Source organism: Varanus komodoensis, unplaced genomic scaffold, assembly GCF_004798865.1.
Source record: "Varanus komodoensis strain SLA01 unplaced genomic scaffold, ASM479886v1 scaffold22, whole genome shotgun sequence".
Taxonomy (NCBI): Eukaryota; Metazoa; Chordata; class Lepidosauria; order Squamata; family Varanidae; genus Varanus; species Varanus komodoensis.
In genome coordinates this window covers 15,582,985-15,597,768 of record NW_025335606.1, presented here as the reverse complement: position 1 = coordinate 15,597,768, position 14,784 = coordinate 15,582,985, and the positions used below count along the sequence as shown (strand labels likewise).

The 14,784-nt window shown below is 39.8% G+C and overlaps 1 protein-coding gene across 1 annotated transcript in view; it reads right to left on the bottom strand.

The window, feature by feature from the left end:
• The window catches only part of WDR70 (WD repeat domain 70), a 144,612-nt gene that overhangs the window by 126,412 nt on the left and 3,416 nt on the right, over positions 1-14,784 (bottom strand). Inside the window, exons 3-5 of the mRNA XM_044431200.1 lie at positions 14,609-14,692; positions 13,317-13,413; positions 11,709-11,898 (exon numbers count right to left, since the gene is read on the bottom strand). Coding sequence (XP_044287135.1) covers positions 11,709-11,898; positions 13,317-13,413; positions 14,609-14,692 — 371 coding nt within the window. The remainder of the gene's footprint in view (positions 1-11,708; positions 11,899-13,316; positions 13,414-14,608; positions 14,693-14,784) is intronic.

The window sequence follows — 14,784 nt, the reverse complement described above, 5'->3', positions numbered from 1 at the left end:
GTCAGCTCAGAAACTGCAGTTGGTTACTGCTCTAAACTTAACTAATACATATATGACAGGCTGCACTGATTAACTATGGCTGTATAAACCACCAGTTGCTCAGTTCAGTTCTTCTTCCCTTCATGCCAATTTGTTCCAATAACAATATTATGTATGAACCAGACCAATATTATTTCCTCCACAAATGCTCTACGTCTATCTAGTCACAGATTTCACTGAACCCACATGATTCTGGAGGCCTGCAGAAGAGGTAAATACAGGGAACATGGTACACCATCACCCTCCATCTTTCTGTGCCAATTGTATTTTTTAACTTATTTTTTTGGCCCCTAAAAATTATGCAACTGTGCCAGTAATGTTTAAAAAGTGTTAGTGACGTCAGTCTTTCACAAGTATGCTGTTAAAGCTGCCCAATATGCAAAGTGTCGCCTGGTCAATTTCTTTCTCTGTCTCAGATGTCAAAAGGAGCTGTCAAATGCAACAGGTAACAAACTGACAAACACTACATATGGGTTATTTGTCCACAACTGCCAGGGACCAATTGCCAAGTTGTCAGCTGAAAACTACTGATAAATGAAGAAAAAGTTACAAAAGAAGGAGCACCCAAAGGCAGGGTATGTTTAATTTTCCTCTCTTGACAATGTAATCTTTTTAATTGTTGAACTGACTTTTCTCAGCACTCGGCATCTTTTCAAAATAAGGAAAATCTGCCAACCTGCCCCCGTAGGCTTTGGACTTGCGGTATCATATCCCTCCTTTCTCTTAAGGTTATTTCTGCCCTGATCTTTTGCAAACATGCTCAAATCAGTTGATAAGCAACCTCATCTTGTCAATATTCTTATTCTTATTAAGTGTGCACCTATGAAACACCACCACCATCATAATAATTACAATGCCAAGTAGAAGTATTTAAGACCTGGAAGAAAAACCACTGAGAAACAATTTCAGTCATTCCAAAGAGCTGCTTCAGCATCAGTTGAGGGGCAGTCACTGGTGAAACTGGAAATTTTGGGTAGGACCACTAGTAGCACAAGCTTTTTGCCTTTCTGGCCAGGCAGCTATCTAGCTGTTCCAGGCAACCTACAATTAAAAGTGCTCTGTTGAGACTGAATGCCAAATAAGCTGTCATGGATATAAAGAACCCTAAAACAAGCCAAAGATTATCAAATTAGCTTGTCTGTGAAAAATAAGCCACCCTACAGAAACCGCACTGGTTCACACAGCATCACAACCCACCATGGGGGCTGCATGACCTGATAGCCAGGCCACTGACTGCTAGAGGCAGAAGCTTTTCCTATCCTACCTGGAGATGTCAGGGTTTGAAGCTGGATCATCTCCTTACAAAATATAAGTTCTACCTCTGAGCTACAGCTCCTCAGTATCTCACTTCACTGTGGCATTCTAGTCAATAAACAAAAGAACAGCTCTTTGCAAGCGTTATCAGCACGGTAAAAGTGGAAAGATTTTCTCTCATCACGTAGTTTTGCCAGGTACAGGTAAGTGAGGGGCAAGAGACCAGTTCTCATAAACAATGGATGAAACAGTGGCATTAATGTAAGATGGAACATTTTCTGCTGCTACATTTTCCCCTTAAGGAACTTTCCATTTTAAGTTTATTATTTCATTAAATGAACTGATAACATAATAAATGGATAGAAGAGCACTCAAACTGAGCATTTGCAAAGTTGTAGGGATCTTTTGCAGATGCCTCGTCTTCTTCCCAAGTTTCAACCATTAATTCCATCCATGCACAGAGCAGGGATAGGATTGCAGCTGTTGGCCTGACCTCTGGTCTTTGTGCTTCCTCTAACTTTTGCTTTCCAATTTTCACAAGCTCAAAGAAAAGTAGAAGATCAGCAACAGATGCCCTTCTCTGGGAACCCTCTGTGAATGATATTAGGAGGGTGAGTACCCGGAGGAGGGCTTTCTCTGTGGTGGCGTCCCATCTATGGAATGCACTCCCCAGAGAGGTCTGCCTGGCGCCATCGTTATTTGTTTTTTGGTGCCAGGCTAAGACCTTTTTATTTAAAACTGATTTTAATTGTTAAATTATTGAATTAATTAGGATTTTAAATCTTTTAAGCCGAGATGCACCGGGTTTTAATATTTTTGCTGTATAATTGTTATATTTGTATATTTTGTTTTTGTTGTGAGCTGCCCCGAGGCTTTGTTGCGATGGGGGCGGCATAAAAATGTTTTTAATAAATAGATAGATAGATAGATAGATAGATAGATAGATAGAAAGAAATGGGCTATATGTGCACATAAGCAGGCACACATAGTTTGGACATTCAGCCAGGGTTCCTGACTGCATGGAATGCATTCTCACCTTCTACTGAATACCTGGGCATAAGGGTATTCAGCAAACTGCTCCTGTTCCATACACCAAGAATGAATGATTTCCAAGTAAAGTTCTGCATTTATGTGAACTTTGCAAACATTAAGATTGCAATGGGATTCAATGGGACTTGCTTCTGAGTAAACATGTATGACTTTGTACTCTAAGTCTGCTTTTTTGAATACTTTCTAATCAAGTATTTCTGTTTGAATATTTTGGCTATGAGAAAAATTGAAGAATAGATCCAACAAACTCAATAGGAAAGTTAGCATGGATTAACTATGATAACACTGATTTCAGTGGTTATACTCTAAGTAAGATAACATCTGAATCAAGACATCTACATACACAAGAAATATTAAAATACCTCTGAAGAAAAAGCTTTTTTTGTTTTTAGTAAGGCAACAGTGCTTACTCAATTATATATTTCTGCAGATGTAAAAGTTACAGATAACAAATCAGGTAACAGTGCCTCTTAAATATTTAAAAAATGAAATGAAATAATCTAGAAAAGCAGGTACTCATTCTGTGCCATTTCTAGGATGATTACATCTACATACATCATCTGAAGAAAATACTAATTATAATAACCATAATCAAAATTATAAGGAAGGCGCAATGCAGGCTGTTCTCCAAGGATGGGAAAGTAACCTTGAAGATGGACCATTCTGATGGGTGGGGAGGGAGGAAGCTGGCAAGGCCTGGATATGAGGATTCCTCAGGCCTTCTCTGCCTGCTTCCTTCCTCTTTTGAAACAGTCACTAGACAGACAAAAAAGCCCATCTAGCAAAAATGCAGCATGGTGGGATGCGGGGGTGGTGATCACTTCTGCCCCCCCCCTTCATGCTGTATACGATGGGTGTGAGCCAATGTGTTCAGGGGCTTATGATCATCACAATAGGATTGCACCCTTAATCCAGCAAATGAAATATTTCAGCCCTAAGAGAAACTGACAGTGTAAATACATTTGAGATCATCAAGTAAGCTATCAGCAGTAAACAGTATTATTTAAATGGCAAATTTATGATATCTCTCTGATATTTTTAAAACCTTGAAAAAATTACAACATGTCTAACTCACTGCAGGAAGGAAGGAAGAGCAATTTTGTACCTAGCATGCACAGCTGGTTCCAATCCTATTACTGTTTTGATTAGTAATTCTCCCATGCCACCCATAAATTGCCTTCAAAACATTAATATTTAACCCATATTATGAACTGCTGTAACCGTGCACTTTTATGTAATGGGATATGAGAAAACAAAATTGCAAAGCAACCAACATTGACTGTACAGAGGAAAATCGTTGTTGTATACACATGAGGACCAAGCTTTACACACAATTCTTTTGTAAGTTGAAGCTGAAATCCTACACATACTCTCTAGCGTCTCACTGAATTGAATGGGATGTAACTCTGAGTAGACACACATAAGATAATGAGGTTAAAACATCGATCAAGGCTATAGTTTTTAAGTGTAACTACACTAAGGGCACAGCCATGGCTGGGCTATGTTGGGAGTTGGCAGCCCTTTTTCTGTCCAAACCAGCACAGGATTACAGCCTAACTCCTCTGAGTATAACCTCAGCATAACAGTGAACAGGATCCAATGCTGGCAATCTGCCAGCTCTAACAGGAAACGAGCTTTGCTGACATGACCCATTCTGGAATCAGTAGTGTTGGCTAGATTCTGATTGCACTAGCCAGCACTAATGCCCTGTCGCACTGGCAATCATTCCCACTAGTGCAGCAGCAGTACATAAGAATATAAAGAAAACCATGCTGGATCAGACCAAAGATTCATCTGCATGCACATGGACTAGCTCAATTTTCTTCATTTGATCATTCAAGTTTAACTTAATGATAACATTAATCCTGAAAAATTAAACAAACAAGCATGTCTAGAGTGAGATTCCAATACAATGTCTAGTTTCCATGTTGTTCAAGCATGGCCCATTGGATAATCACCTGAGCTGCACCCTTATTCATCACAACCACCTCCATCACACAGCAGAACTGAAAGAGCAGAGAGGGGAGTCTGGAAGGAGGTAGAGGCAGAGCCTTAACACAGGCCATGGACTCCTTGTCAAGGCTTGGGGAACAGCACTGCTGGCCAAAGGATACAATGAGGGGTGAAGTTACAGTAACGAGACAAAATGGTTCGTGAGTAGTGACAGCAGAATTGGTTGCAACCCAATAATAGTGGTCAAAGACTGCTGCCCTCAATCCAAACTGCTTCCATCTCAAGGAAGTACTCCTGCTGCTACCAATTCCTCCCTCATTTCATCTTCCACAAGTATCTGTCCCAGCTCTTCTGATTGATGACACTGTGCATGTGTTCCACAAACAAAGATGACCAATAAAGTACATTTAGTATTTAAATAAAGTGTATTTAGTATTTAAAGTGTATTTTTTCTTTTAAGTATGAAATAGAAGAAAGAATGAGTCATCTAATACAAGCTCCTTTTCTTAAACGTCTCCTCAGTTTGAGGAAGAAACACACTCCTTGCTGGTTCAAAATAATAAATTATAAAAAAGAGGGCAAGGTCTATGTTGTGAAGGTCAGGCTGATTCATGGGGAGAAGATACAATTACAGAAACATCAGGGAAAAAAGAATTGCCAGATATCCTTTCTTTATTGTTCAGGATTTCATTCACTGGCTCTTTTGCAGGAGACTCCTTTTCATCGCCCACTTTGTTTTCTTTTCCTCCCCAAGGGCTCCGCACTCCGTATTCTGCACTAGCTGAACATGCATAGACCTCACTGGATTGCCTCCTATTATTTTTGAATTCCCTTTCCCCACTTTTTCTTTCTTACTTATACAAATTAAGTTTGCCAGTACCTCCCTTTCATGCGTGGATGGTGCTTTTCTGGCCACATAAAGAAGTCAGGGTATAGGTCTACTGTCATATTTTGGACAAACATTTATTTCCTTATCTGAGCATCATGGTGAGACATCGGTTTTTAATAGATAGGCATCTATTTTGGAGTGACAACAATTATACTTAATCAGCATGGGGAAAAACCATTCATCATTTTGATTGAGCATTACACAGCATCTTCATATATCATCAGAAATAAAGACATTCTCATTCCTCTGAAATTTTAAGTAACTGTAGCTTAACTCATGCATGGCTAGATTATTTTCTCTGTTCCCTCAAAAACAGTCCAGTCAAGTACCACAGGTCAGCCTAAAATTGATTTGTATGGACATAAAACACATTTTTGGCCCCTTGGGATGCTGCTTCCAACTCACATTTTCCCCCAGATCAATAATTTATTCAATTTGCTTTCATTACCTATTGGACTTGAAGAGAAACTATAACTAAAACTAGAAACATGGTTTGACATGTTCACTGAATTCTGTGATTTTGGATAATCCAAGCTTATTGTTCAAGACTAAGTGTGAGGGTATGTGATTGCTCATACTTGGCTCCTCTCACCAGCAGGATTAGCATCAATGACTAAGTTCTCACTAACAAGAGAAGAAAAACATAGCATAGCATCTTAGCCTGGTTTTGGCTTGTGGTTCCCAAACTGGAACTGTAAGCCAATTTCAAACCCTGGCTTCAGACTTTGGCTTCCAAGGCAAAGCAACAACCTAAAAATACCAGGTCAGCTGCAATTCAAAGGTTTTTTTTCTTCCTGGGAAGGCACCAGTTGCTGAAACACCTCTTCTCTAGTGGAAAGATGCAAGCAGAGTTAAATAAAGAGTGTATAGCATCAGCATGCTGCTCATGAACATAAGCCAGGCTCCTCCGTATGTTGCATGAATGTGGTCACTCGCTATTCTGCTAGCACTGACATAGAATTTGGCATATCCTTCAGAATCAAAGAATTTCCAGATTATCCACGTATTTCATGTCCAATGTATAAAAGGCTTTTGCAAAGACCAGGCCATGTGCTGTTGGTGCTTTACAGCAAGCTCTTCATCTCTACAAATACCATTTCAATGAGAACAATGACATACATTCAATTTCATTTCATTATCACGGATTGTTTTATCAAGTCCTATCAAGACTTCAACTCTGCCAAAGCTGCAAGTGTTTGGATATGGATATGTTGGTTATTTTGATGAGAGATGAGGAATAGCAGATGCAGGATTACCAACTGTATTTATATTCCATGTGCACTGATCTTTAGTTTGAATGCTACATACCACCTCCTAGTCTAGGGCCAATACTGCTCAAATACATACCAATCAGTGGCTACCATTCCTAAGCATGATACCTCCTAGTACACATAACAAGCATCTCTGGTCTGAGATGAAATTCCACTGTTGTTCTACATAGATCTTTAACTCAAGTAAGTGACTATTATAGGCCTTCTCAGATAACTATAAGTAAAACTCATTGACATCAAACTTAGTCAAATCTAAAATTATGTTTTCTCCACATCATGGAAAATGTTTTACTGAACATTAAGAAGCAATGCCTTGGAACATGTTAAAGAATTCATTATCAGTATAATTCCAAATGGAATTTGCAACATAAATATCCAACTGAACCTACAAATGGCACATTTGCAACTGTTCCCTTCTACTACACCTAACTTGGCCACAGGATTTTAGCTGCTTTTAGGATATTTACTGCTAAGCCTCTTGCTCCACTATTGTATGGTAGGGGACAATCTCTCTTGTTCAAAGTGCCAAATCAAGCCTCCCTGACCCAAACACACACACAAGACCAAGCCATGTAGGTTGAATAACACAGAAAGGGGAGGGCCCACTGAAAACCCCTCCTTCTCCCATGACATCATCAGTGTGGCCCTGTCACTCTGCATGGAAAGAAACTCAGCCTGATCTTGCAGGAGCTGGTGAGTGTGGGGCCATCCCCTTATTATCTCTGATTAGAAGGGATATTTTTGTCTATGTTTGGGCAAGGGGCTTGGGGAAGGACTCTCAGAAAGTGCCAACCCCACCTCCTAAGGGCCAGTAGTTGCCCTCCCCTCATATCCTCATATGCACTGCAAGTCTATTATGAAAGCAGCTTAGAGTATTTACCAGTTTGGTGGATAGTTAACTGTCTGGCATATATGGTCACATATTTGGAAACCATTATTGGATTTGTGGAGACCAGAACATAAACATAGTCACCAACAGATGGATTACATCTTCCTTTTTCTTTGGCAACATTTGGTTTTACGTTAACAGACTGTTGTTTTGATAAATGATCCAGTATGATCCTACATAAAATCAATCTAGTCAGTATTTCATTTGAAATTCTGAACAACTACTCTCTGCATGTATCTAACTTGCCTATTGGCTCCTATTGCTGCAAAATAACAATCAACTACCCTTTCCCTTCAACACATAAAAATGCAAAACAGAATTCATCACATTAAAACATGAAAAAATATGCAGGGGTAAACTAATGTGTCAACCAGAAGTAAAAAAAATTGCATTTTGGTTTTTTTTTTTTTAAACCATTTTGAATCAAAGAATAGAAGTAGTAACTCAAAGATGGGTTTCAACATATTTATGGCCTTTGACACAAGTAGGAAACCATATGGACACATGCTGGGAATTACAGTACTTTTTCCTGTCCAAACCTGCATTTGATTGTGGCCTAAACCATGCTGTATTGAATGTGGTTCTCAATTTCACATCAGATTATTAAGAGTGTAATCCTACACATGTCTACTTAGAAAGAAGTTCCACTGAATTTGATGGAACTTCTTCCTAGGTAAGAGTCCATAGGGGCTGCATTCTAAAGTTTTTTAAAATACAGTAGACTGATGACTATTGCTTTAAGCCTTCTGCTGCCTCCTGCTGCTCTCAACATTTCCAAACTTGTTATAGTGCAATAGCTATATAGTACAATCACTCATCAACACATCCTCAGAAAAGCTACTTCTAAAAAAATAAAAGCAAAAATATTAAATTGCGCCAACATACTAAAATATCACTCAGAATATCCACCGGGATTCAACTGAGAAGTTTACACATGATTCAATCAAGTAACAGCCTCATAAAACTGATTTTTAAGGGTTCTTAGCTTTATGACTGCTGTGTTCCTTTAGAGGAAGCAATTTGATATGATTTGTGAAAGGAAGTAAAAAATGGTTGTAGTGCTTTTTTATTTCTATGTTTAAAAATAACTCAGAAGCATTACTCTAGATAGCTGTGATAGAAGACAACAGACATTGAAAAAAGATAATCTTAAAAAAACGAGTGTTCAAAATTCTGCTTTTCTAAGGTTTCATGAATTACATATCAGTAAATAAAAATGAAAGATAAAAACAGTCAGATTAGCTCGTCTATGAACAACATTCATTAAAATATTAAAGGACAAATGCAAACCAAAGGATTTCTGGATGTTGATGTGCTTATGATGGTTTCAACAGTACTTGGATAAAGGTTGTGACCAAACATCAGCAGTAACTGACAAACTGGCTTAAGAAACTAAGGATGTGAGCAAGTGGACTACACTGCTGCAAAGCACCTTTCCAACTAATTTGCTCTTCCTTTAACATGAGAGAGAGTACAAGACCGATTTAGCACTTAAACCCTGTGATGAGCAAAACCCAAGCTATGATTAAATGCTTCTAAATAAACCAGAATTGGAAGCTGGATGTGTAAGAACCCTAGATCCATATAGCATATTTTAATTCACCATCAAGGACATCTTCCAGTTACAATCCCCAATGCAAGCTCTCACAGATTTTTGCATCCTTCCACACAGATGGTCAGAGAAAGAGGGAAGAGTGCCATCTCAACCTTACACCCCTTCAAGTAGGGGTGAGGAACCTTTTTCAGTCCATGAGCAGAATTACAAATCTCAGGTGCCATTTTCTGGCTGTGTATGCAGCCAAGGTCAAAATGAATGTGATCAAGTCCAGGTTTTATCCATTTTAAGTCTATGCAGATATAAGCAGGCTAAATCACTCAGCAGCACTTTTAATAGGATCCCAAACAACAAGTCTCTGTAAAGTCTATTATTCTGTAAGCAAGACAAGTCCCTCTGCGTCTTTCAGAAGTAACCAGGATTAAATGAATTCCGTGACATGTAAATATTGCCACTGACAGACTTGTATCCAGCTGAATCCTTGCTCTCCAACCCTTAGAGACTACCATATTTTGGACATATCTCATCTGAACCTTCATTTGGTGGGAAGGATCTGCCACACCCTTCCAGTCCTGAATGAGACCCATGCGTATGAAGGAATAAGTTTGCACTTGGGGAAAATTCCTTGGTCCCTTGAACTCTCTAGCATGGAGCTGGTCTTGTCCTCCATGCGAATCAACAAATACATAAAATCACTGAGTGAAGTCATCTTCAGTTTTGGAGTGCATTGCCATCAATATTCTGGTGACACAAAGCGCTCTCTCTCTCTCTCTCTCTCTCTCTGTCCTTTTTATCTTTCTCATCTTTATTTATTTATTTTATTTATTAAAACATTTCTATGCCGCCCCTTGCCGAGGCCTCAGGGCGGCTTACAACATCTTTAACAGGTGAAGCTATAGATGTGCTAAAATGATGGCTGGCTACAAAAATAGATTGGATGCACAAAATGAAGCACAATTCAGGCAAGACTGAAATGCAGTTGGCGGATGTCTCCTCTGACCAGATGGACAGTGCTCAGCCTTTTCTGAATGGCATTACACTCCCTTTGAAAAAGCAGGTTCATAACTTGGGGGTGTTCCTCGACCCATCTCTTGAGCCTCGGGTGACCTCAGTGGCATGGAATGCCTTCCCCCAGATTTGGACAGGGATATCTGGGCTTCTACACACTGATAATCTCTAAAATAGATCCCTGCAATGTGCTCTACATGGGGTTACATTAGGAAATAATTGGAACTGGGAGAACTGGACCTTCTGCAAGAGAGAGGCTTGTGCCAATACACGTTGGCTTACAAATCCTGATTTTTTTGTACGCACTTAATGTAGTTTTTGATTTGTACGTCATGGAAAGCTTGCTTAAATGATACATCCCAGATTGCTAGCTTGTGCACATGAAAAAAACAAGTGAATCTGGATGTATACCACTCATTCACAGTATAACTTATTGGTGTGATGTGGAACCAGGATCTAGCTGAACAAAAGGAAACCTACTTGTCCCCTCTAAAAGTATTTGCTGATAAGGAAGTGCTGAAGATAATAAGCAAAAAATATTAGCATTAGAGTGGTGCAGCAGTCAGCTTTGGACTGGGACTCAGGGCATAAAGCTCACTTGGAGACTTATTTATTTATTAAAACATTTCTATGCTGCCCCATTCGCCGAAGCCTCAGGGCGGCTCACAACATTAGGACTGACACTGAATCCCAGTCTAACCTATCTAGCATAATCTTGTACAGGTAAATGATAAAGGAAGATTTCATAAGCCACCCTGGGTTCCTTACAAGAGGAAAAACACAGGATGTAAGTGTAATTTTAAAAAATAAAACATAACCATAACCTAATCATTAATAATCAGCATGAGTGTTTCTAACCCTTGAATTAAAATCAGCATTCCTAAGAGAAGCAAGCATTTGCTTCTTATCAAACAACTGTTCTAAGAAACTGTAACAATACTATAGTCTAACCAGGCATCCATCTAAAGCATTTATTTGGGAATAAAGTGAATTAGAGACCAAAGTAACTGTCACAATGGGCTCCCATTCAAGAACCTCTGCAATCTGCTACAGCCCTTGATGATTTTTTCTCCCAAACTCAACAGCATGCTGCTTTGTATCAACTCATTCCTAGACCCACTACCATTTTACGTATTGTGAGGTCAGCTCTAGATTCTGGTCCTACAAAGTAGTTTGCACATATGTTAACAATAATAGACACAAGATACATTTTAGCTGGAATCACTTCTAACAACACTTTCTACACAAGCTACAATACTTAGTCCAAGGAAGAATTCTGACCAAATAAAGAAGTGCCTCTATTTATTCATTTATTTAGATTTATATCTTTTTTACCAATGAACTCTAAGTGGCTTACAGCTTTCTCCTCCTGCTCTCAATCTTATCCCCACAGCAACAACCCTGTGAGGTAGGGTAGGCTGAGTCTGTGACTGGCCCAAAGTCACCCAGTGAGCTCCATGACTGAGTGGGAATCAGAACCCAGGTTGCCTGAATCCCACTTGGGTGTATCAAGTGAATGAAGCCACATCATGCTTATCAAGGGAAAAGATATCAAGACTGATGTTTATGGTGCCTATGGCTGGTTTTATTTCAAGGAGTTTAACATTATTGAGAAAATGTGAAACTGTGTTATTTGCTGATTGCTTGTTTTACCTGTTACCCACCGACCAACCTACCTGCCTCCATGTAGGGGGTAGCAAATGGGATGTCTGTACAAGCAATCCGCTTGTTTGCAATAAGGGGCAATAACCTGGCTTATAGCTATGGACAAACAAGCTCATTGAGGGATTTAAAACATACCTCCTCTTCTTCCTGAATGTTCTCATCCTCATCATCCTCATCTTCCTCTTCTTCACTGCCCTTGTACCCTGGAGGAAGTGGAGGCCCGATGAGTTCATTATCAGAATCCTCTGCAGATCCTTGGTGAGGCAGCGGGGGTCCAATCAGCTCTTCATCTGAACTCTCCTTACTTTCACTGCTATCTGAATCTCTAGGTGAAGGAATGGCAAGAGAAACAGCCTGTCCATATTACTCAGGACACCCTCCTGCACAGCTGATGTGATCATTATTGAAATCCCTCATCCACCCTTTTTCCTCCAGCATATCTAACCAGGTGATACTGCAACCTGCGGAATGGAGAGCACCATGTGCAAGGGAGGAAAAGTGACTGCATGCTAGTTGGTTAGCAAAGTGGGTACAGTTCGTAAGGAACATGACTTTGTAAGGGCATTAAGGGAGGCGGGGTGGAACAGTGATTATCCCCTCCCAATCAATCCTGCCAGTGACAGGAAGGTGGTCATAATGGTTGTAGGGGGGCTCATCTGTTAAGCAATGATGGGCAAGTGCTTCTCCCCAGCTTCCACGTTTTATGCCCAGAACTTTTTTATTACAAGGGGAGAATAGGCCCATCTCCAGGCTTCGGAGGACATATGGAGAGGTTCCCAGAAACTTCCCAGGACAGAGGGCAGAGAAATTAGTGTGTAGAAAGGGCTGCTCTTCTTTTTCACCTTCCCCAGACAGAGGAAGAGAATGAGCAGAAAAGCTGCTGGGATAGGGAAACACCCACAATATTACAAAGTAACAGATGCCAGATTTTCAGAAAGTCCAGGTCTGTGTGTGTGATTGTGTTCACTCAACATGACAACCCATGCTCAAGGTTGCATATGGCTGAGTATGGGCTTTTGTTGAACTGTGGGTTGTTGTCTTGTATAAAGTCACTACAAATAACAGTTTGTGAAACACAAACAACCCACAGTTCATAACCCAACAACAACCGGTGTTGACTTTATGGATTGGTCATAGAGAACAAACCCTATTTGTTAGTGCAGCTGGGTTCATGCAGCATAATACTCCACCATCCAACAACAACCCATAGGTTAATGACAACCCATATCCAACCCTTACTCAAGTATGGGATGTCATGTTGTTTGGACCCAGACAGAGTGAGAAAGAAGGTGCCTCTCTGCCCATCACTCATGCAGCCTCTAACAGGTTACCATTGATGAACCCTGCCTTTCAAAACAAAAAAAGCCCTAAGCTCTTGGGAAGCTTCTTGTGGAAAGGCAAGATACAAGTTCGATATACAGACAGCCACTTTATCCAAAAGCCTTGCACCCCAATTCTAATCAGGTGTACTCAGAAGAAATTCTCAGTGTTTTTAATAGAATTCACTTCCTAGTGTGTATGCATAAGATCAGGGGTTTTCCTATCACTGCCAATAGGAACAGCATCCTGAACACAGTAACCCTAGCAAACCAACCCCACCTTCTTTAAAACTACAGCAGCTAACTCTAAACAGCAGTTGTAAATAATGTGGTTTATAATGCAACACTATCATGCACAAATGTCATACTACCAAAAGGCACAGAACTAGAAGCCCACTATGTAGGATGGTATTTCTAACTATACCGAGAAGAGGTTCTTGCCATGGGATGTGAGTCTGTAGCTGCTGCAGCTTCATGCTGGCATCCAAGTTCTTTCTCAGCTGCTTCTTTTTCACGTTCTTCTAAATAAGTATAACAGAAATACGTTCAGTGTGAGACAGATACCTGTATTTGCTTTGAAATTTTCTATTTTAATATGTCTGGAATGATGATTAAGAATGTAATCTTATACAGGTTTAGGCAGGAAAAAACACCTTTGAACAGGTCTTTTTCCTATAAACATGTGTAAGATTACACTTTAAGTAAATAGTTTTCAAAAAACACTTAATATTGAAATTCAAAATCACAGGTATATTTGTTACTTCCTTGACAGATAAGTTTCACAAAAAAGTATGTGTCAGGAGTATGTTTTGGTGCCATCCTCTGTATATTTAAGACAGGAAAAAACCCCTAAAATTCCAGAATGCCTCAGACAAACTAAGGCCATTAAATGTTTCAGGTGAAAAAAGAGGACACTAGATTGGTAACAATTAGGACAAACTACTCTAAGCCATTCTGAGTCCACATGACAGCACACAATGTAGATCAAATAAATAAACATTGCTGACAAACTCAATTCCCTGGAAAGGTGAAATATAGGAGAAAGACCAGGACACTATGATCCTGTGCCCCTCTAGACAGGATCTAGAGGGACACAGGTTAGTTTGCATTCCCTGTTCCAAGGCTGGAAAAAAGCTCCTACCTCAGAACTAGGGATTCATGCTTCATCCACTCACCTACCATGAACATGAAAATAACTGTGTCATTTTCATCTCCAAAGTTGATTTTACAACTTTGGAGAAGTAGTTTAGTTGGCATTCTGTGGGGGTTGGGAAGAGAAGACCAGGTCTACCAAGATATGATGTATCCTAGCAGTGCTCCAGCCTCCTTCTCTCTCCATCTGAAGCACCTCAGTTAGATGGCCTATACCAGACATCTAGCTGATTTTCAGGGTGGGAAAAGGGTGAGGGCAAAGATCACCACCTCCTGCCCTGCACAGAATGTCCATAACTCTCCAGGTTTGGTGGGTTATGGGCAGATTCATTGGTTATTCTAAAAACATAGTTCAATACTAGCATTGGCAATTCTATGTTCTTTTTAAACAAGCTGAAGCATGACTCCAGGTGTTAAGGTTTGTTTTTGGACCCAGGCTATTGATTTTTGCAATACATAAGTTACATGTTGACATTGTTTGTTATTATTGTATCCACCCTGAAATCAGAATATGTTAGAAATATTTTAATGAATAATAACATTCTATGAAATAGGTCTGCTCACCCAGAATCTTCCTACTTCTTTCCACAGCAGTTCTTCGAGTTTGTTCAAACATTGCATTGAAGTCAAATGTCCGTGCTTTCTTTCCTAGTTGATAAGAATGGTTTCCCAAGAGGTCAGATTGCATTTTTAAAAATCCCCAACAGATTTATCAAAATACAAACAGCCAGTGGAAACTG